At 35.3% G+C, this 23,592-nt stretch overlaps 1 protein-coding gene across 2 annotated transcripts in view; it reads left to right on the top strand.

The window, feature by feature from the left end:
* LOC123525440 (tRNA dimethylallyltransferase-like) overlaps positions 1–23,592 on the top strand; it is a 48,899-nt gene that overhangs the window by 10,307 nt on the left and 15,000 nt on the right. For both annotated transcript variants that reach the window (XM_045304483.2, XM_045304482.2), the window contains 3 exons: positions 22,301–22,361; positions 22,698–22,785; positions 23,186–23,389. In XM_045304483.2, coding sequence (XP_045160418.2) covers positions 22,301–22,361; positions 22,698–22,785; positions 23,186–23,389 — 353 coding nt within the window. The remainder of the gene's footprint in view (positions 1–22,300; positions 22,362–22,697; positions 22,786–23,185; positions 23,390–23,592) is intronic.

The raw sequence follows: 23,592 nt of genomic DNA, 5'->3' as shown, positions 1-23,592 counted from the left end.
AATGTTGGGGGAGGGTGGCACATATGAAGTTTACTCTGTGTGTCTACTTGTAGCAGTGAGCACAATGTCCAACTTTATAGAGCTGCTTCACTGGAATATCACGCCGTAGACATGTGACAAAATACCTCACCCAGTCACATTATACTGACAGCGGGCTGACCAGTCCTATCACTATCCTCTTAATGCTGAGCGCCAAGCAGAGAAGCTACTAGTACCATTTCTTACGTCTTTGGTATGACGCGTCCAGGGATCGAACCCACGACCTCCCACACTCTAAGCAGGCGCTCTACCACTAGGTGGTCTAGTTTACACTGTCCTTGTGTTTGTGCTTCCATATCTTGTTTTGTTTGTACAAAATCATGTCCCATTAATAACTTTGTTGTGTATTGTCAGATTTTGAAAGAAAAAAATGTGTTATTTTATTTCAGCAATTGAGGTATATACATAAAAATTACCCTGGCCGTGGACCCCAACAGAAATGCTGCAACCCCTCTGAACCAGACTGAATCAGCTCCTGATATGAATAGAAAGATACTCAAATAATTTTGAACAAAGTTAACTTTCATATAATAAGACAGTGTTACAATTTAATCATTTAAAGGTGAACTAAATTATATGCACACCATGGTCATTTTTTTCCAGTCAATAACCAGTATGCCGGTTCCATTACTCTCAGAACTCACACTTCCCTGTAGTAACATTAAGTAGTCATAAATATTTTAGTTGTACATTTCTTGAACTGATGTTAAATTTGAAGTCATGTGACTGTCTCTAGTTAATGGATAACACAATACAGGATGAGCCAAGTTCATTGTTAATTAATTAATTAAGTACTTAAGAAATAATGTATAGAAAAACCATATTTTAACATTATTAAAACATGTAAAGAGGTTATATGTCTGCGGAATAATTTCACGAGGGCGTAGCCCGAGGGAAGTATCCTGGCGATATATAACTAATTTTGAGTGTATTAATCTAGGTAAAACACGATTTTGCTATACATTATTTCGATTCTAATATGCCCTTAATCTGAAAACAGTAGATAAAATATAGTAGCGCTCTTTCTTGGTTGCAACAAAATATTGACGTCATCACACGTTAATGTGACGTCATTTTAGCGTAAGCGTGTTTAAACAGAAACAAGCATATTAGAATGTAAGTTAAAGCTTGAGTCAAAGTTAATGACCAATATTAATTAGTGCTTAGTCTGTAACTAAAAATTTAGACATGGACTTTTATTGAAATGTTAAATTTAATAGAAAAACCAAAATCAATACATTAGATAAAATGTTGCTGATTACCATAAAACTTACAGTGGCTAGCGTTAAATGGCTGACTCGAACATTTTTTGCAGTCCTCAACCTTTTTTCTTACATTTTTACAATTGTATCACATGAAATCACAGATAACCATCCCCTTGTTTTACTGTAGTAGATTAAATATTTTTATGAAGTTTTGCTGGAAGATAATTAAAATAATGACAAAAAGGGACTGCAACAGATGCATGATATAATAGAGTATAGATTTCAAACTTAGACATTGCTGAATCTGGTTTCCTTAGTGGCGTTGTATGAGGAAGCATATACAGTTACACAGCTGATGCTTAGACTGCTATATCCCTTCACACCACACTCTAGATGACTTGGGGTCATTTGTTGAAATGAAATGTTGTTTTTTTAGTTCAGATTACCCAATTTTAATATTGTTGGGATCTTTAAGTTTACCCTGTGATGTATTCTCAAATGTCAGGATGCAGTTAGAACAACATGACCTCAAATATGCGCACCCAAAACATATCAGTTTCAACCACTGCTTTCACGGCAGTATGATTTACAATAAACAAAATATTTTCATTAGAGAGCCCCGTGGTTCATGAGTACAAAATGGGCATCCATCTTTGTGTATTTGTGTTCAAAACTTTTGGAACTACTTAACCTCAAATGAGATGTAACTGATATTGAAATGAACCAAAAAGAATCAACATGTTCAATGCATGGGAAAATATTTCTGCCTGTGAAATAGACACCACTTGATGTCTGTGTTTACAGCTGTCAGTCATAGCCAATTATCATCACATGTGGGGGAGTGGCCAGAGGTGGACAGTTTTCTACCTGAACTCTTTGATGAAGTTTGACTGGAATTGGTGCATATAGTGCAGAAATATGTCAAACAGCACAATGGAAGACTGAGAGACAAGTGTGGGAATTCTCTTCTCAATTAGTAATTGCTAGAGTTGTTTCCTGTCTGCCCAAGAACTCTCCCCTGAGTTTTACTAATTTTAAAGCCCAGTGCACTTAGCAGGTTGAGAGTGTTAAATCCCATCCACAAAAAATTACCAAACCATATAGAAATAAAAAAAAAAAATGTGTTGAAATTGTAAATTTGTCTAAATTTTATATAGTCGTAGTATAAGCTTAATTTGGTTCCCTTAGTCAGAATACCAGATAGAAAACTTGGTAAATTAACAGCTATGAGAAGTTTCATTAAAAAAATCTCAGTTTGATTTTTTCTGTATAGGGAAATGTCATCAAAATTGTGATTTTTCCCCATAAACTCACATTGTGAAAAGTTGCATGAAGTAGAGTTTTTCCAAATTATTGGTCCATTTAAAAAGAAGTATAGTAATTCTAAATTGCAGAAAAAAAGAGAGTCATATTTGAAGAACTATAATCCTAAAGTCATTTCTTAGAATTTTTTTGCTATGGACAGAATTTTTTTAAATTTTACTTAATGTCAGTATCAGTATAAATCTTATCAACTTCTGCGCTCATTATGATATGTCACCATGTCTTTTTTTAAAGAATGGGCAAGATTCTTACTAGACCAATTTGAAATTTATCGTCACCTATGAGAACCCAGAACTGAAGCAAACTTATAATGACTGAAATTTCATGACTGATTAAATTTACTCACAAATTTTCTTAATTTTTTTTACTTCAGTACATACAATATTATATTATTGTTACAAATGAATATATAAAGTCCAAAATTCACTGATTGTTTTTTAGTAACAAGTATTGCACATTTTTTATCAAATTTTCTTTTTACTGGACAACTTTTTTTTTCTTTTTTACTGTATAGATAGCTTACATAGCAAGTAAGTAAGTAAGTAAGTAAGTAAGTAACAACTTAATCTATAGTGGATGACATATTTGACAGAGCCAATTTACAATATGGTTCACTGTGGTACATCATATAAAACAGAACAAAACATAACAATCATGGCTCTCCTTGTTTTTTTTTCTGAGACATTTAGATAAGATACTTGGATTTAGACTTATTTTTACAAAAAAAAAAAAAAAATTATTAGATGAAATATTTTGAAAAATATTATTTCTTTTGCTTATTTCTGTTTGCCTGTATTGTTTCACATAATTTGTATTAACAATATAGATATGAACTCTCAGTTTAGCATGCATACATCTTGCATAAAAATAGACAGTAACAACCCTATACTTCAATTTCTTTCCTTTTCTGTCTTCTTTAATTCTTGTATTCAGGCATCTCTGTTTGCCTTTCTTTTAGATATAAACCTGCCTTTTAGGTTTTTGCCTACTTTGATTAACTCAAATGGAATGGTGCGACTACCGACTGCAACTTACCAACTTCATATTTAAGTGGCAGCGGCCAGTTTTGTATTGTGGCCTGGGTATGTTTTTTTATTAAAATAGGTAGATGTGTGTATTAAGGCATTTATATTCAATTGATCATTTATAATGTTTTTAGAACTAAAGATTCGTGTGGACAAGTAACTGTTATGTAAAATGAATGCTTGAATCGATTTTCCTAGCTCCGTGTAGACAGTCGGGTTGAAAATCTTACCTTAAGTAACAGAAGTCACACGAAATGGAAGCATGCAGTCATTCATCCATCTAGATTCAGTTCAAATTTTCGAAAAAAAGTAAACGGGTTATGAGACACTTTTTTTACCATCATAATCTTCGTCTGGCCCCGTGTTCACAAAACATTTTCAGTCTCAGCTGAGTTTGATAACGAAACTTCATTTGTCATTTATATCTAAACAGCATGTTTAAAATTAGATTTGAAGTTAATAACTATTTTCAAGTGACTATTTAGTACTGATGGTCAGTCTCATTTGGAATTTAACCATGAAGTTTTAGTAAAACTGATATTAAAATTTCCAACTCAAACTCAGCTGAGATCGAAAAATGTTTTGTGAACACGGGGCCAGGTCACACACTTAAAAAATATACATAATATGTTTTAGGTCAGTCATTTGCAGATATTAAGGTACAGGTTGCGCAAGGTGTGCATTTTTGGCCTTCTTTATTTCCAAATTTAGTGTTCGGAAATCAGAGTTTTACTCGCTTTATCATAAATACCCAGAGTCGGCACATGATGAAGTGCTAAGTATATGCAATACATTTGCTTTACACTTTCCTGACATTACAGAAAATTGTATTTTTGTGATTTTTGGTTGTGGGTTTATCCCGGTACCAAAGTTAAGTGTATTTCTGACAATCATGTAGTATCTTTATTTGATTCCAAATCACATCCAAAGGAAGAATGTTCATGTGCTACACAAAGTAGTCCCATTCAAGAACAATGCGGATGAATTATCAATGATCAAGTAGTTCTTATTCTTCCTCTATCCATTCACACTGGCCATTTAGATTATATAAGATCTGTCAATGATTAGGTATTCCAGCCCATGGTTACATCATTCATGTAAGGCAGAGTTTATCTTAGATATGAGGCACATTAGTATTTGTTTCTTATACATATATATTTATAGATTTGCATTTTAAATGAAAATAATTCTAGCAAAACCCGCAACCACCAGACATCTCAAGGCTTTGATTTTGCACTGGTATCAACACAATTTTGTGGAATTAACAAATTTACTGTACCCTGCCCAGAAGAGAATCATTAGGTAGCAGACTGGCATATGCAACTGATACGTCCTGAAAGCAGCTTCTCAGTACTAGAAACAAAATACAAGTAAATTCTTATTCTTCCTCTCTTAAAAACTGTGTATCAATGAATGTATGAGGATGTTTTTTGTCAAAACAAAAATTCAGTTTCATTGGTTAATTAAATGACAAATGAAATACAGACACTTGCAAATAGGGCAAAAAAAGTTGGTTCTTGTTTCTGAATTAACAGTTTGTTATTGCTTTATAGAATGTTAAATGATCTGGAAAAAAGTGAAGATTGCTTTGTTTTCTGTTGCTGTATATTATTTTTTACCACATGAGAAATTGCAGAGTAACACATTTGCATCTCATAGGAAATGAGTCTTATTTGCATGCAAGTGGTAAAATTTTTCTTCCAGAAGTGTTTTGTATTGACCTTATAGAATCTTTGTCAAAACTGAACTTTATTTGTATATTTATAATTAGTCAATTACTATGCATTAAAGTGATGTCTGACATGATGTTTGGTTTCAGTGCAGTTCCTATTGGTGTAAGACCACAAAGTTCTCATAGGTGTCAGACCAAAAACTTCCTATGGGTGTCAGACCACAAAGTTCTCATGATTGTTAGAGCGAAAAGTTCATACTTTGTATGGATGTTAGACCACAAAGTTCCCATAGGTGTCGGACCACAAACTTCCAATAGCTGTCAGACCACAAACTTCCCATAGGTGTCAAAGCTTTTTGATCATCCTTTGTGTTTACTATTACACTGAATATATGATATGACCAGAAACACATATCTTACTAAAAGCCCTTGAGTCCAAATAGGATTTTTCCTTGAATAGTACTACAGTTCAAGCAGGATCATCAAAAAGTCAAGTGTTAAAACTTAATTCAAGATGACCTTGAGGTTATAATCACTTGAAGATAGATTAATTATATGTTAAGATCCTTGTCAATGATATCATCCTGAATAAGGTTGCCTCAGAATTACTTTTTTCCTGTAATATTTTACTTTATATGGCTTCATGGCTAGATTATCTTTTTTCCTTCATAGCCAAGTGTGGCTCTTCATCTAAGCGTTTTGAGAAGCAACTTTTTAGGGAAATAATTTAATAGATATTTGAATAGTCTAAGGAGTTTTTCCTCTGCTTTTAAGTGTAGTCCGGTAGGGAGGCTGGTGATATTTAATAGACAGTATATTTTCAAAAATGTCCTTATGGTACATACACAACGCGTTAGAAAAATACTAAGACTGTCAGTGTTTGATTGTTACAGGTCTCATTTGGTTGTTGAAATACTACGAACATTCAATAATATTGTGATCGCCCTGTGTCTATGGTTGTCCTATGCACGTCATTGGGCATCAACACTTTGACTGTTAAAAGCTGTAGAAGCTGCAATTTCAGCCGACTCTTTATGAAACTTGGTCAGAATGTTACCCTCAATAGTTTGCTTCTTGGTCATCTGGGTCACTAAGTCAAATAATTAAAAAACCCTTAAGACACTCAAGAGGCCTCATTTTCTACCTCATTCACACAAAACTGTCGAAACGTTTGTCTCTATGAAATCTTGGTCATCTCTAAAACTAGGTAACTAGGTCAGATCATTGAAAAACTTGGTAAATGATCTTTCTGATTTACATTAAACATGGTCAGAATGTTTGTCTGTATGAATTCTAGTTTAGATAATCACAGAAGACCAGTACCAAGTTTGTTCAAATTATTCCAGTTTGTCAAAACATGGCTGCAGAGGGGATAGTCACTTTTTAGATTGACTGTTAGAAGAATAGGTAGAGCTAGTGGACTTCCCCATTTGTCCACATCTGCCTTAGGGTCGGCGTCCCGATTTGCTTAAGTTTTTTATGTAAGCTGGTATCTCAATATCCACTTTTGGAAATGGATTGAAACTTCACACACTTATTCACTGTGATGAACTGACTAACATTGCACATGTTCCATAACTATTTTGTATGTTAGCTGATATTAGTGATGATAATCGGACAGCATTATGATAACTGATTAATCGGATATAATCGGAAGGCCTTTCGAGCGATTAATCGGAAAATAATCTGACTGCAACACTGAACCTTCTGTTACGTATTAAACATTAGCTCACTTGACAAACTGTATTAGCATATATTTAGCAGGAGTAATATAATTTGTGTGTGAAGATTTAGCCCTTGTATGCACATATCAAATTGGCTAATTAAAAAGTATCTTTTATTTATTGAGGTATAATTTTTATATGATTTGCACCAAAACGTCTGTGGGACTATCGGGACTCCCTGAGAAACTGACCATGCTGTCAGACCTTAAACCCCTCTATAAAATGCTATTTTTGTCCCTATTTGTACATTTTATTATTGGTGCAAACTTCAAGCCCTCCAATTTTTTTATTTCTAATTCTCTAATTTTCTATTTATAACTATTTCTTGTTTATAAAATCACACACCAACAGCTGCATATATCTAGAAGCACAATGCTGATTGAAACTATGAAGTAAATCAACCTACATTACGAACGTGGGAGGGGTACCGTTATTTGCAGTCTTTACGGCATAATCCGCAAACAACAATCCCCATTTTTAGCTCACATGTCGCAAAGTGACAATGTGAGCTTTTGTGATCACGCAGCGTTCGTCGTGCGTCCGTGCGTGCGTGCGTAAACTTTTGCTTGTGACCACTCTAGAGGTCACATTTTTCATGGGATCTTTATGAAAGTTGGTCAGAATGTTTATCTTGATGATATCTAGGTCAGGTTCGAAACTGGGTCAACTGCGATCAAAAACTAGGTCAGTAGGTCTAAAAATAGAAAAACCTTGTGACCTCTCTAGAGGCCATACTTTTCAATGGATCTTCATGAAAGTAATTCAGAATGTTAACCTTGATGATATCTAGGTCAAGTTCAAAACTGGGTCACGTGCCGTCAAAAACTAGGTCAGTAGGTCAAATAATAAAAAAACCTTGTGACCTCTCTAGAGGCCATATTTTTCATGGGATCTGTATGAAAGTTGGTCAGAATGTTCACCTTGATGATATCAAGGTCAAGTTTTAAACTGGGTCAACTGCGGTCAAAAACTAGGTCAGTAGGTCTAAAAATAGAAAAACCTTGTGACCTCTCTAGAGGCCATACTTTTCAATGGATCTTCATGAAAATTGGTCAGAATGTTCACCTTGATGATATCTAGGTCAGGTTCGAAACTGGGTTACATGCCATCAGTAACTAGGTCAGTAGGTCAAATAACAAAAAAACCTTGTGATCTCTCTATAGGCCATATTTTTCATGGGATCTGTATGAAAATTGGTCAGAATTTTTATCTTGATGATATCTAGGTCAAGTTCGAAACTGGTTCAACTGCGGTCAAAAACTAGGTCAGTAGGTCTAAAAATAGAAAAACCTTGTGACCTCTCTAGAGGCCATACCTTTCAATGGATCTTCATGAAAGTAAGTCAGAATGTTCACCTTGATGATATCTAGGTCTTGTTCGAAACTTGGTCACGTGTTTTTAGCGCACCTGAGCAGCTCAGGTGAGTTTTTCTGATCGCTCGATGTCCGGCGTCTGTCGTCTGTCTGTCTGTTTGTCTGTCTGTCATCTGTCGTCTGTCAACATTTGGCTTGTGTATGCGATAGAGGCTGTATTTTTCAACTGATCTTCATGATATTTGGTCAGAACGATATCCTTGATGAAATCTAGGCTGAGTTCCAAAATGGGTCATCTGGGTTCAAAAACTAGGTCACTAGGTCAAATCAAAGAAAAACCTTGTGTATGCAATAGAGGCTGTATTTTTCAGTTAATCTTCATGGATTTTGGTCAGAATGATAACCTTGATGAAATCTAGGCCAAGTTTGAAAATGGGTCATCTGGGATCAAAAACTAGGTCACTAGGTCAAATGAAAGAAAAACCTTGTGTATGCGATAGAGGCTGTATTTTTCAATTAATCTTCATGAATTTTGGTCAGAATGATAAACTTGATAAAATCTAGGTCGAGTTCGAAAATGGGTCATCTGGGGTCAAAAACTAGGTCACTAAGTCAAATCAAAGAAAATGCTTTATGCGATAGAGGCTGTATTTTTCGATTGATCTTCCCGAAATTAAGTCAAAATAATAACTTTAATGAAATCAAGGCCGAGATAGAAAATGGGTCATTTTGGATCAAAAAGTAGGTCACTAGGTCAAATGAAAGAAAAACCTTATGTATGCGATAGATGCTGTATTTTTCAATTGATCTTCATGAAATTTGGTCAGAATGATTGCATTGATAAAATATTAGTCAATTTGAATATGGGTCATCTGGGTCAAAAACTTAGGTCACTAGGTCAAATCAAAGAAAAACTTTTGTGTATGCAATAGAGGTGTATTTTTCAATAAATCTTCATGAAATTATGTCTGAATATAGCCTTGATAAAATCTAGGTCAAGTTTGAATATGGGTCATCTGGGATCAAACATTAGGTCACTAGGTCAAATCAAAGAAAAACTTGAGTACGCTGAGAGGCTGTATTTTTCAACTTGATCTTCATGAAATTTGGTCAAAATGATTGCCTTGATAAATCTATGTTGAGTTTGATTATTGGTCATCTGGGATCAGAAAGTAGGTCACTAGGTCAAATCAAAGAAACACCTTGTGTATGTGATAGAGGCTGTATTTTTCAACTGATCTTCATGAAATTTTGTCAGAATGATAGCCTTGATAAAATTTGGGTCAAGTTTGAATATGGATAAGCTGGGTTTAAAAACTAGGTCACTAGGTTAAATAATGGAAAAACCTTGTGTATGCAATAGGGGCTGCATTTTTTACTGGATTTCATAATATTTATTCAGAATGGTTGCCTTGATGAAATCTAGGTCAAGTTTGAATATGGGTCATCTGGGGTCAAAAACTAGGTCACTAGGTCAGATCAAAGAAAATACTTGTTTATACTCAAGATTTTTTGCTCCAGTTTTAATGATAATTGGTCAGAATATTTTTTCCATGAAATCATTAGGTCAAACATGTTTACACTGTTATGGTGTGTTATGGTGTGTTTCTCAGGTGAGCGACCTAGGGCCATCTTGGCCCTCTTGTTTAAATTGTCTTTCACTACCGCACCTTCACGTACCTTTGTAGAATCCAAACTACTTCCACACTGGTGGTATAGTCTTCCCTGGATAGTTGAATATAGTTTTGATTGCATTATTATTTTGATCGAATGCAGTAGGCCTATGCTCTGTTTTGAAGAGTGGAAAAGAAATGAACCTAAAGAGGAAATGCCTCCAAAAAGACGCGTAACTCCCGAATAGGCTTAAAACTAGCTTAAGTGTCAAATAATCGATTATGCAAATTCATAATCGATGTCGGCGACTTTGGCTTATTAAATGATCGACAATCGATTGTCGTCGACAATCGGAACATCAGTAGCTGATATCTCAGTACCTATTAATGGGAATGGATTGGAACTTCACATACTTGTTCACTGTGATGATCTGACATGCAGTGCACAGGTTGTATGCTTTGCATTTTTACAGAATGGTGCCCCTTTTTCAACTAAGCAATATTTGGTTAAGTTTTTGTATGTTAGCTGGTATCTGAGTACCCACTAATTGGAATGGATTGAAACTTAATACACATATCCTCTGTGGTGAGCTTATATGCATTGTACAGGTTCCATATTTCAGTTTTGCATTTTAACAAAATTATGCCCTTTTCATTCAAGTCAAATAGGCTGTTGAACAGTGGAGCGTTGCTATCAACAGACAGCTCTTGTTTATACATGTATATATTAGTATTTCCTATGTGCATTTAGTGGAAACTTAAAAGATCTTCTTGTCAGAAATTACCAGCCATTTCAAACTAATTTCACAGATATTTTCCATGCCCAAACACCCCTACCAAAATCGTTCAAGCAATATGTAAAACTCAGGCGAGCAATCTAGGACCTTCATGGCCTTCTTGTTATTCTTTTGGTTTAAACAACTGAGTTTTAATATTTACATTCGCCCTATTCTTTCCCATTGAAAATTATAACGTTCATTTTGTATGAACAGCAAAAGTAAAGGTGCGAAAGTTACATCAACACTGCTTAGTGATAACAAGCCGCTGTTTTGACGACGTCCGCGTATAGTCAGGGAGAAAGTTTCTTAGATGACGTCGCAATTGTTCCATCAGGTGTACATATATATAATGGGGAGGGGGGAAGCTGATTTTAATGTTAAATGCAACAAAATGTGTGCAATTTATAATTTAATCTTGTTTACAAATGAAAATTTTAGGAAATATAATGTAAATATGAGAAATCAAACTTTTTTTTCGGTGTTCATGCCAAATGAATGGCAGAATAGGATCAGCAAATTAAACATGAATCGCTAACAGGATTCACGGATTTGCCAATCCTATTCTGTTGTTCCATTTCGCATGAACAAGGACAAAATATTTCAGTTCTTAAATGATCCTTTTGATTATCAGTTAGATAATAATTATATGTATTGAGTAGAAATTTTGTAATATTTATTTGAAATAAAACAGATTTAGAATAAGTTCCTGTTGGGATGAAAGTCCAGGGGGTGGGTCTGTAATGATGGAGGGGTCTGCATTTTAGGGTGTATTCAGCCTTGGAGACCAGCTTAAGCTATTTTTTAAGTTGAAAATTGGGCAAGTTTGCAGACAAATACCATTTTTCTTCTGCAATTATGACTTACCTGACATCTCCACTACCTAATAATTATGATAACCAAAACTTCAGTAAATGTAAAACTTTTTCAGCAGTACACAAAGTTTGCAGAAAATATAACATTTTAAAGACCTTTTAATAAATACCTCCCACATTTTTACTAAAATTGTTTAAGATCTGAATTAACCACTTCCTCATTAAATCAGTATTACTTTCAAATGTAATACATTTAGGAATTTTTATCCCTGTCTATACCACCTTCACAACTTTCTTAAAAGTTTAACACCATGATTACATGAACATTTAATAGCTCCCAGAAGGGTCTAAGAAGCTGTTTAATGGCTTGCCCCATGTCTGTCAGCAGCATTTTTCAAATGAATAATAGCAGTATGCATGTCATTCTTCTCTTATAATTTTTTTCCCACAGGCATGAGAAAAAGAAAATCTATGAATGAAACAGCTTGTGAAGATAGGTTAACTTGATAATGTCATCCTGTTGTTTTATAAACATGAGAAGGTTATGAACTGGAGTGAGACTGGTTTGAAGAAAAAAATATTCTTCAGAAAAGTGTTTAAAGGTTCCATTATTGATAATGTGAAAACTCTTTAATAGGTCTACTTTTTATAAAAAAAAAAAAACCAGTCATTTTAAACAATAATGTTGCAGAAAATTCTTTTTTGTTGGTTTTATCTAGTCAGTTTACAGACAGCATTTCATATGTACATATTGCTCATTGGGCCACTTCCCAACTGAAAACAAGGTTATATTTCCCCAAATGTGGCAGAAAAACTTCCCTTAATGGAAGAAAAAATATATAAAAATTTCGGAACATTTATATTTCACAAAATAAGGAAGTAATCAGCTGATTTAGGATTAGGATACCAACAAATTTCTTCCTCTGTTACAGACTTCTTATTCAGAAGGACAATTCTCAGTTTAAAAAATGTTCTTTTTCCAAATAAGCAGTTATAAAGTATGAATTTCACATGGGCCTCTTCCTAATTGCCCGATGCATATTATACTCAGAAATTTGTTTGGTCAAACATAGGGCATGGCTAATTTACTCTCAATTTTGACTTATTGGAGACTCATTCTCCACCTGCAGCTAAAATACCCCCCCCCCCCCCCCCCCCCCACTGTGGAAATTTCTGATTCTACAGCATGAGGATAAACTATCCAGATGTCCTGCTGGACAAAGGTTTTCCTATGCAGTTTCACTGGATTAATGTTTTTGGATGCACAAAACTTATTTATTTCCATAGAATTTTCATACAATATGTTACCATTGATTTGATTAATATTCCATGCAACATCTTTTTTTTTTTTTTTTTGATGTTAAAGAGATATTCAAATAAAAAAAGCCATGAAAATGGCAAAAGCCTTTTGACACCTTAAATTTTAGTGCAACAGTCAAGGTAACATATTGCTCAGGGCTTTTTCTGAAAAAGAATGATGGAGAAATTAAATTTATTGTCTGCTAAAAGGCTTGGGGTTTTTCTTTGAAAGGAAGGATTTAGGCAGATTTGATTTAAGTAGTTGTTCTGGGAGAGAGGGGTGGTAATTAGACCAGCCCAAAGGGTTACCAGTTGAATATGTTTGTAAATGTTTTAATTTTCTGTAAAGTCGGGTATTGACTGTGATATAGTTTTTAGCTCGACCATTGAAAGAATAGTAGAGCTATTGGACTCACCCATGCGTCCGCGTCGGTGTCCGCGTCCCGATTTGGTTAAGGTTTTGTATGTAAGCTGGTATCTCAGTAACCACTTGTGGGAATGGATTGAAACTTCACACACTTATTCACTGTGATAAACTGAACTACATTGCACAGGTTCCATTACTCTATTTTGCTACTTCACAAAATTATGCCCCTTTTTCGACTTAGAAATTCTTGGTTAAGGTTTTGTATGTAAGCTGGTATCTCAGTATCCACTTGTGGGAATGGATTGAAACTTTACACACTTATTCACTGTGATAAACTGACATACATTGCACAGGTTCCATAACTCTAGTTTGCTTTTTTACAAAATTATGCCCCTTTTTCAACTTAGAAATTCTTGGTTAAGGTTTTGTATGTAAGCTGGTATCTCAGTAACCACTTGTGGGAATGGATTGAAACTTCACACACTTATTCACTGTGATAAACTGACCTACATTGCACAGGTTCCATAACTCTATTTTGCTTCTTCACAAAATTATGCCCCTTTTTCGACTTAGAAATTCTTGGTTAAGGTTTTGTATGTAAGCTGGTATCTCAGTATCCACTTGTGGGAATGGATTGAAACGTTACACACTTATTCACTGTGATAAACTGACCTACATTGCACAGGTTCCATAACTCTAGTTTGCTTTTTTTTCAAAATCATGCCCCTTTTTCGACTTAGAAATTCTTGGTTAAGGTTTTGTATGTAAGCTGGTATCTCAGTACCCACTGATTGGAATGGATTGAAACTTCACACACTTGTTCACTGTCATGATCTGACGTGCACTGTGTAGGTCCCATAACTCTACTTTGCATTTATTCAAAATTATGCCCCTTTTTCTGACTTAGCAGTTTTTTGTTAAGTTTTTGTATGTAAGCTGGTATCTCAGTACCTACTAATGGGACTAGATTGAAACTTCACACACTTGTTCACTGTCATTATCTGACATGCACTGTGTAGGTCCCATAACTCTACTTTGCATTTATTCAAAATTATGCCCCTTTTTCGACTTAGCAGTTTTCGGTTAAGTTTTTGTATGTAAGCTGGTATTTCAGTATCCACTTACGGGAAAGGATTGAAAGATCACACACTTTCCATTTTTTTTTTACAAAATTATGCCCCTTTTTCGACTTGTATTCATTCAATTGACAAGGCTGTTGAATAGTCGAGCGTTGCTGTCCTCCGACAGCTCTTGTTTGTTTAAGACTGGCTATGGCGTTTGATTAACATACTATTCAGTTTAAAGAGATGAAACAGGCACTACATTGTGTCTGTAGAACTGATACTTTCCCATGTCTGGAAATACCTGTAAAATTATTCTCTAGTGGTTCATTCCATTTCTGTTATATAACAAGTATGCACTTACATTGACAGGTGTAAAGAAATAAAATATATAGAATATAGCCCCTGTTTTTAATAATTACATCATTTAAATTTAAATTAAAGTTTTATTGTCTATGAATGTCAAAATAAGTCCCAAAATTCTCCTTTCTAACCCTTCCTCCTCCCCCTCCCCCCACCACCACCCCAGACTCTCCCAATTAAATATCGAAAACACTGTCTTAGCTTCGACTTCTTTTGCATGTTGGGATAAATTGGTCTCTTGGAAAATTTGTTTATGTCATATACCGGAATAACTGGTGGGCCAGTGGTCTAGTATTAACACACTTGACAGTCAATCCAGAGGTCCGGGGTTCGAATCCTGGTCCAGGCACTGGAAATTTCTGAGATGCTCTTGAGTGTCTCCCACCTAACTAAGAGGCCTGTACTGGTTCTTCCCAGGAATGAAGGCTTCCTTTGTATTGGTGCTATACACCGGGCACGTTAAAGAACCAGACTGTCTATTTGCAAAGAGCTAGGCTAAGTTAGCCGGACAGGCCTGTATCTAAAATGATTTCTTTCCATCTGTTCTGGGGGCTGTATCTCACTCTGTCCCTCTGGTCAGATCGCTCTGTGTCTGTACTAGTAGAGGATGAATTTTGCGCCCTGGGTGGCTGCGTTTGCTATATGTAAAGTGCCTTTGAACGTGTTTATCATGAAAAGGGCGCTATATAAATCTGGTATAATAATAACTGTTTACTTAAAGGTCCAATACTATGGAAAGTGAACATTTTAATTTCTTTTAAAAAGCACAGAAACTATTTCATTTTATTGGAAAATGAAAGTTGGTATGTAGAAATTCGAAATAAATCACAGTATATGTACAATTATTTTTCTATGAAGTATGAAGAAAGTTAAAAAGACCTGGGGGGTCATTCTATCGATTCATTGAAATTTCAACATAATACACATACATTTCTTTGAGTTCCAAAGACCTTCTGTAAATTTTGACCTGCCAATCTTCATTATTTAGTGTCTTGCAGAAGTCTATGCACTGGCTATGAAAAAAAATGCCAACTCACTTTCCCTTAGTAATGCACCTAGAGCTGAGTTTTTAATGACAGATTTTGTCAACCTAATCTTAACCTAGTAGGTTTAATGGGAAGGGCACTAGAATTCTAATACGGAGGCGATAGGTTTCTACTGCTTGGCAATATATAATATACCGTATTTTCCCGAATTAAGGCCCCCCCTCTAATTAACGCCCCCCCCCCACCCATTTTGGAGGGGAAAAAAGTCAACAAGAATGGGAAAAAAATCACCTACCTCATTTTTATAAGTCCACATAATAAGTTTTTTACAGTACTAAGTATCCAGTATATTATTAAGAATTAAACACACTTAAACAGTCCATGTACTGTAAGTCCAAAACATTTGTACTAAGTACGGTACGTATCCAATCATCAAACAGAAAATTAAATGGTAAATACATTTTTGATTTGTTTTCACACCACTCGCACACACGCTTCCTGCCGACTTTAAACAAACAAAGTGTTTAACCTTTTCTTCGGCAGTTTTAAGAACTTTTAATTTAAAAGCAGGCACAGCAGCGTGTCAGACCATTGACATTGTGTATTGCGCTGTTAGCTACCCGCATAACTAAGGAAAATGTTATCGGAGTACACAGCTGTTTGGGTCATGACGTAATGTGTAATGTCTCGAGCGTGTCAAAAAGCCAGACATGGAATACATGAGGTACCGTATTTAAATGCATAAAAGACACACTGCATTAAACTGGATGCCAAATAATTACGTTTTGGTGGGATTAAACAACACAGAAACACTTTACAGTTAGTTTGAATGATGTTTTTAAGTTTTGTAAAAATTCTCATTTTTTATTTTTTTACCTCTTTGGAAAATGTAACGCCCCCAGGGGCGTTTATTCGGGAAAATACAGTATATAATATATTCTAAAATCCTCCACTTTTGATTGATGTAGAGAAGTTGTCAGTTACTTTTGACGCATGCTGCATATAAGTGAAATATATGTACAAGTTATTTGTAGCTCTACATCAGGGCTCCAGATAAGGTGCATATTAGCGTAAATTATGATTTGAAATAATGCATGTACGCATGTGCGATCATTTTTAAGCGTATAAAAACGTATAAGAAACTACAGAAACTCCTGCAATGACTTTTTACTAGCGTAAACAAAATCTGAATCATCCAAAGGCTTTACGTAACAAAGCACAGTCAGCATTAATTGTCCCACACAGAACGTACACACGCATTGAATGGTACTTTATAAGTTAAACTATATTATATACCCATTGCATTCGTAAATCAAATAGTTGGGAAACAATATTGATGGTACGATAGTGTATTTTAAAATTTAAAATATCAACCTCCGGTGTAGAGTAAACAACAAAATGTCTCTTTCTAAGATTGTAAAAAGTGAACAAACATTACACATCTTTAAACCAACAAGAACGATCATTAAAACATATTTAAAGCTATATTGAGTATTCTATTGGATTCAGTAGCGGCGTTTTAAGCAAAAGTAAGCCAAGGGAGAACAAAAAGCAAAAACTTGAATGCTGAATTGAAACTGAACTGCAAACAAATTCATGGGTGTTACACCAAATTAATAAATATGTTATAAAACCGTTTTCTTTTTTTCACATTTACAAATTTTCAGGAGGAAAAATACTCCTAGTAAATTTCAGACTTTACCATTTTACTTATTCACAAAAATTATGATGAGTAAATACTCATAGGCCAAAAAAATTATCTGGAGCCCTGTACATATTTAGGCATAAGCCAATGATGTCGCAAAACCGATATAAACTTTTATAAGTCAATATTGTAGAAAAAAGTCTCAGGTCCGATGAGACTGGTTGAAAATGCGTAATAATAAAACTTAACTGTGAACTTGCTACAAAGGACAACAACCCATATGTCACATTGCAGGTGGTTTTATTCACTTTTTGCCCGTTGCAAAAAATTTTATAAAAACTATACATTATAATTTGTTGATGTAGAATAAACACTATTGTAATTTATGTCATTCTGTTGACTTTATTGTTTGTAGTATAATAATTATTATCAGCAAAAACATAGTGGCAAGCATACATTTAGAAAAAAAACAGAGTTACTGCAACTCAGTGTGACCGCACTGAAAATGAGAAAGAAGATTATTCTAACACAAGCAGTAATGTTCTGTCTGCTACTTCCTTATTATGTGTCTCCCATATTGTTTTTGCCCTGTCCCTCCGTCCGTCCGTATGTCACACTTCATTTCCGAGCAATAACTGGAGAACCATTTGACCTAGAACCTTCAAACTTCATAGGGTTGTAGGGCTGCTGGAGTAGACAACCCCTATTGTTTTTGGGGTCACTCTGTCAAAGGTCAAGGTCACAGGGGCCTGAACATTGAAAACCATTTCCGATCAATAACTAGAAAACCACTTGACCCAGAATGTTGAAACTTAATAGGATGATTGGTCAAGAAGAGTAGATGACCCCTATTGATTTTGGGGTCACTCCGTCAAAGGTCAAGGTCACAGGGGCCTGAACATTGAAAACCATTTCCGATCATTAACTAGAGAACCACTTGACCCGGAATGTTGAAACTTAATAGGTTGATTGGTCATGAAGAGTAGATGACCCCTATTGATTTTGGGGTCACTCCGTCAAAGGTCAAGGTCACAGGGGCCTGAACATTGAAAATGATTTTCGATCAATAACTAGAGAACCACTTGACCCAGAATGTTGAAACTTAATAGGATGATTGGTCATGAAGAGTAGATGACCCCTATTGATTTTGGGGTCACTCTGTTAAAGGTCAAGGTCAGAGGGACCTGAACATTGAAAACCATTTTCGATCTATAACTAGAGAACCACTTGACCCAGAATGTTGAATCTTAATAGGATGATTGGTCATGAAGAGTAGATGACACCTATTGATTTTGGGGTCACTCCGTTAAAGGTCAAGGTCAGAGGGACCTGAACATTGAAAACCATTTCTGATCAATAACTAGAGAACCACTTGACCCAGAATGTTGAAACTTAATAGGATGATTGGTCATGAAGAGTAGATGACCCGTATTAATTTTGGGGTCACTCTGTCAAAGGTCAAGGTCACAGGGGCCTGAACATTGAAAATGATTTCCGATCAATAACTAGAGAACCACTTGACCCAGAATGTTGAAACTTCATAGGATGATTGGTCATGTAGAGTAGATGACCCCTATTGTTTTTGGGTTCACTCTGTTAAAGGTCAAGGTCACAGGGGCCTGAACATTGAAAACCATTTCCAATCAATAACTTGAGTATCACTTGACCCAGAATGTTGAAACTTCATAGGATGATTGTACATGCAAAGTAGATGACCCCTATCGATTTTGGGGTCATTCTGTTAAAGGTCAAGGTCACAGGGGCCTGAACATTGAAAACCATTTCCGGTCAGTAACTTGAGAACAACTTGACCCAGAATGTTGAAACTTAATAGGATGATTGGTCATGCAGAGTAGATGACCCCTATTGATTTTGGGGTCACTCTATTAAAGGTCAAGGTCACAGGGGCCTGAACATGGAAAACAATTTCCGGTCAATAACTTGAGAACCACTCAACCCAGAATGTTGAAACTTCATAGGATGATTGCTCGTGCAGAGTAGATGATCCCTATTGATTTTGGGGTCACTCCGTTAAAGGTCAAGGTCACAGGGGCCTGAACATTAATAACCATTTCCGATCAATAACTTGAGAACCTCTTGATCCAGAATGTTGAAACTTCATAGGATAATTGAACATGCAGAGTAGATGACCCCTATTGATTTTTGGGTCAGTCTATTAAAGGTCAAGGTCACAGGGGCCTGGTCATGTGAAATCATTTCCAGAAAATAACTTGAGAACCACTTGACCTAGAATGTTGAAACTTAATAGGATGATTGGACATGCAGAGTAGATGACCCCTATTTATTTTGGGGTCACTTGATCAAAGGTCAAGGTCACAGGAGCCTGAACAGTGACTTGAGAACCACTAGGCCAAGAGTGTTGAAACTTAGCAGGATGACTGGACATGCCAAGTAGATGATCCCTATTGCAGCCAACCATCAATGTCTCTTTGACTTTCACTCCTGACTCCTATTGACTTCTTGCCTATACCACTTTGCATTGGGGGAGACATGTAAATATTCCCATTGAACTTGAATTCGGATTCGAACACTGCCCTTTACATGAACTTATAGTCAGTCCCTGGCAAAATAATGTCTATTTAGAAGTAAGACAATGGAAAGTAAAGAATATTGTAGCTTTTAGTAGCGTAGCCACAAATTTTGTTAAAGTGTTCCATAAGAGATGTGAGTTTCTGAATTAAATACCCTAGGAATGAAACAATGCAGATGGATAGTAGAGTTATGGCCCCTGGCAAAAATGAACCAAAATTTGAGAAGTATGTAAATATCGGATACTTATTTCTTTCTGATGTATATGACATAAATTAATTATACAGTAAAAAGGAAAAAGCATTGTCAATTGATAAAAAAAAGTGAAAGAATGTGTAGTCTTTTGTTGAACTTATTGTTTATCAGAGAAATGATGCCAAAAAAGTAGAAATTAAAGAAAACTTTTTTTCGTGTGAATTTCAAAATTTGTAATTAGTAATAATCATTTTTGTCAGTTACACAATATTATTTGTGTTGAAGTGAAAATTTAAGAAAATGAAACCAATTTGTCTTGAAATTTATTCACATTTTGCTTCAGATTTCATATTTGAATACCAGTTTCAAAATAGCCATGCAGTTATCATGATGGGCATGGTGACATTACCCCTATGATCGCTGAAAATAAAGCATACATAACGGGTATTAAATAGATTTTGTTAAATTTAAAAAAAGTTCTGCCAGTAGAAAAAAATCTGTGAAATGTCAAAAAATTAATTTGGGCAATTCAGAAAGGGTTTTCATCTTTTTCTTTATAAACAAGGCTTTTTTACACTAAAATGACACACTAATATTGATCTGTGCACAAGTCTAGACATGGTTTACCAAGAAACTACAACTTCCTGTTATAAATTATATCTGCCCTGAAGACTGAAATATGACCCCAATTTGATCTCTCACAGGTTGTTTTCACAGGCATTTTTCAAAGCACTTGCCTGGAATTAGTTTTTATTATATAATCAAACTCACACCTTGGCATTAAAATAGCTTCATGGGAGTCTGCTGTGGTCTTCTGCTGTCTGCTGAAAGGTTAAATTGATGTGAAATGTCTAGAATTTCCCATGATGTTTCATCAGATGATGCTAATTTTCTAGGAAGTGTAAAATATTTAAGCTATTTTTGATACAAAGAGTGAAAATGAAGAAAAAGTGATTTAAAGAGGCAGTATTTCTCCAGATGTATGTCACTTCTGAAAAAAGAAAGCAATGTCTTTGAAATAACAGAAATGAGCGGTGCCATGAGAAAACCAACATAGTGGGTATGCGACCAGCATGGATCCAGACCAGACTGCGCATCCGCGCAGTCTGGTCAGGATCCATGGCTGTTTGCTAATAGTTTCTCCAATTCCAATAGGCTTTAAAAGCGAACAGCATGGAGCCTGACCAGACTGCGCGGATGCGCAGGCTGGTCTGGATCCATGCTGGTCGCATACCCACTATGTTGGTTTTCCCATGGCACGGCTCATTAATGATTGTTCAGTATTGTTATTTTCTAAAGTTTAAAAAGTAATTATATAAATCAGGAAGCTGCAGCCTACTGTATTCAGTTTTAACCCTGATTGCATCTGTCTTCGTCCTTACTTACCACAGTGACTTTTCTGTTGTTGATTAGTTTTTGTTATGGAACCCAGTGAGTTTCTGTTTGTTAAGGGCTTCAGACAGACAGTGCAAGATAAGCTAGACATACCAATCAACTTATGTATTATTATCATTTTTCAGTTTAACTTTTACCCTGCTATATTTCTTAAATGGACTGGTCCATCATTGAATTTGGGCAGTACCACTCATTATTTAAAGGGGTGTTCACTGAAAATTTACTGACTGAATAGCAAACAGTGCAATCACCATCTATGTAGGCTGATCTTGGTTGGCACTGGTCGCAAAGGCAAAATCACTTGCCGCCTGCTGGCTAAAGATTAATGATAATTTATCCAAATTTGTTTAGTTCTGAGGGAATGCCTTGTTGGAATGGTTTATGTCACTGACCTTAAATCACTTTACGTTCACCTCTGTGGGTTCGTTTCCTATTTGAGCCATCATATGAGGAAGCCATCTCTCTGACTTGCAGAAGGTTGTGGGAACACCAGTGTGCTTGCTTATGCCTGAAATAACGCAAAGTGTCCACCATAAACGCTGGGAAGTCATCAGATGACCTAAATTGTTTCAGTGTGACCTAAAACACATAAACATTACCCTGCTAAATATCTTAAATGGACTGGTCCATCATTCAATTTGGGCAGTACCACTTATTTTTCAAAGGGGTGTTCACTGAAAATTTACTGACTGAAAAGCGAACAGTGCAGACCATGATCAGCCTGCATGGATGTGCAGGCTGATCTTGGTCTGCACTGGTCGCAAAGGCAAAACCAAAACCAATTGCCGCCAGCAGGCTAAAAGAATTTCTGACTGTGTTGTGTCAAGCCTATGGTATCACTTTTAGAAGTATGTATACTTTAAAATTGTATTTAGTGTTCCAGCAAAGCTATTAATTTCTTGCCACTTGTTAGGTAGTAATTATATGTTTTCAGGATGTCAAGAGAGCTGCTGCACAGACCAGAAGTACAGCGTCAAAATTTCCAAAATTACAAGGTATGCTCATAGATACTGAATCATCTATGGTATAAGGGAGGCTACTAATTTATGTAATCCATATTTAGTTACTGAAGAGTTGTTGTACATGGAGTATCATGTTGAATGAAAGGTTCTTGTAAACTGAGTTAAGTTATGCTAAAGAAATTGCTATTTGTGCCTCAGTTTTTTTTTTTTTTTTGTTTTTTGTTTTTTTTTCTTTTGTTTTTTTTTTCATATTTTCAGGATGAGGACTTTCATGTTGTGCTATCTTAACTTGGTATAGAGTTAAATGGTGTAAGGGAGATAACAAGTTTTAGGTTTCTGATAATTATGTTTCAAGAGTTGCCTTTGCAGGGGTAAAGAAATTTAGTGGTGAATTGGGACAATCAGATGTTGCATTGAATGCTTTGCAAGATGAGTCAAATTGTGATAATAATACAAAGTAAGTATTAAAATAGTCTTTAAAAGCCTGTATTAAATAGCTATAAAGGGTATTTGAAAAAAGTCAATACTGATTTTATATAAAAATATAAATTGAAATTCAATGCAACTTAAAGCTTCCATTACAGTGAAAAAATGAGCTGTATGTTAGTATGTTGCTTGGAAGAGCCATGAGTGGTTGTCATAAAGTAATTTTGTGGCATACCCTAAGTATGGGATTGACTATACTTTAATATTACGCACTATAAATTTTGTCTTTGCGCTAGTACAAATATTAGGAAAATGTAGATACAAATGTGAAAAGTGGTAACTGTCTTACAGAAATGAAGGTTTCTTAAGATTATAAAATTGATGTTGGTTTCTTCTTCGAATGTAATAAAAGATTTTTTCTTGGTTTCAAGCACACCTGCATCATCATCATTTTCATCAGATGATAAAATTGATGGAAATGATGATTCTGATAATGATGAGGATGATTTTGTAACAACTAGTACAAAAGATGCATTCAAGGACGTGAGCTCGCTAGAACTTCATCAGAGACTTCGAGAGATTGACCCAGATACTGCACTCAAGATGCATCCAAATGATAGACGGAAAATTATCAGGTTTGACAGAATTTATTTTTCTGGTACAGCTTGGTGGGTCAATAAAAGCTTTACAAACTGTGGTTGTTAGATTAACATTCAGCAAATGTCAACAGGAAAAAACTCAAGTCAGTTAGTATTGAATAATGAAGACCAGTATACTGTTGATTCATGTAAATTTATTGGCATAAATTGTTTCGGCAAATGTTATATTTCTCATATTG

The sequence above is a fragment of the Mercenaria mercenaria genome, chromosome 3 (assembly GCF_021730395.1).
Source record: "Mercenaria mercenaria strain notata chromosome 3, MADL_Memer_1, whole genome shotgun sequence".
Taxonomy (NCBI): Eukaryota; Metazoa; Mollusca; class Bivalvia; order Venerida; family Veneridae; genus Mercenaria; species Mercenaria mercenaria.
The sequence above is the reverse complement of the archived record's forward strand: the minus strand, read 5'-3'. Positions and strand labels throughout refer to the sequence as shown.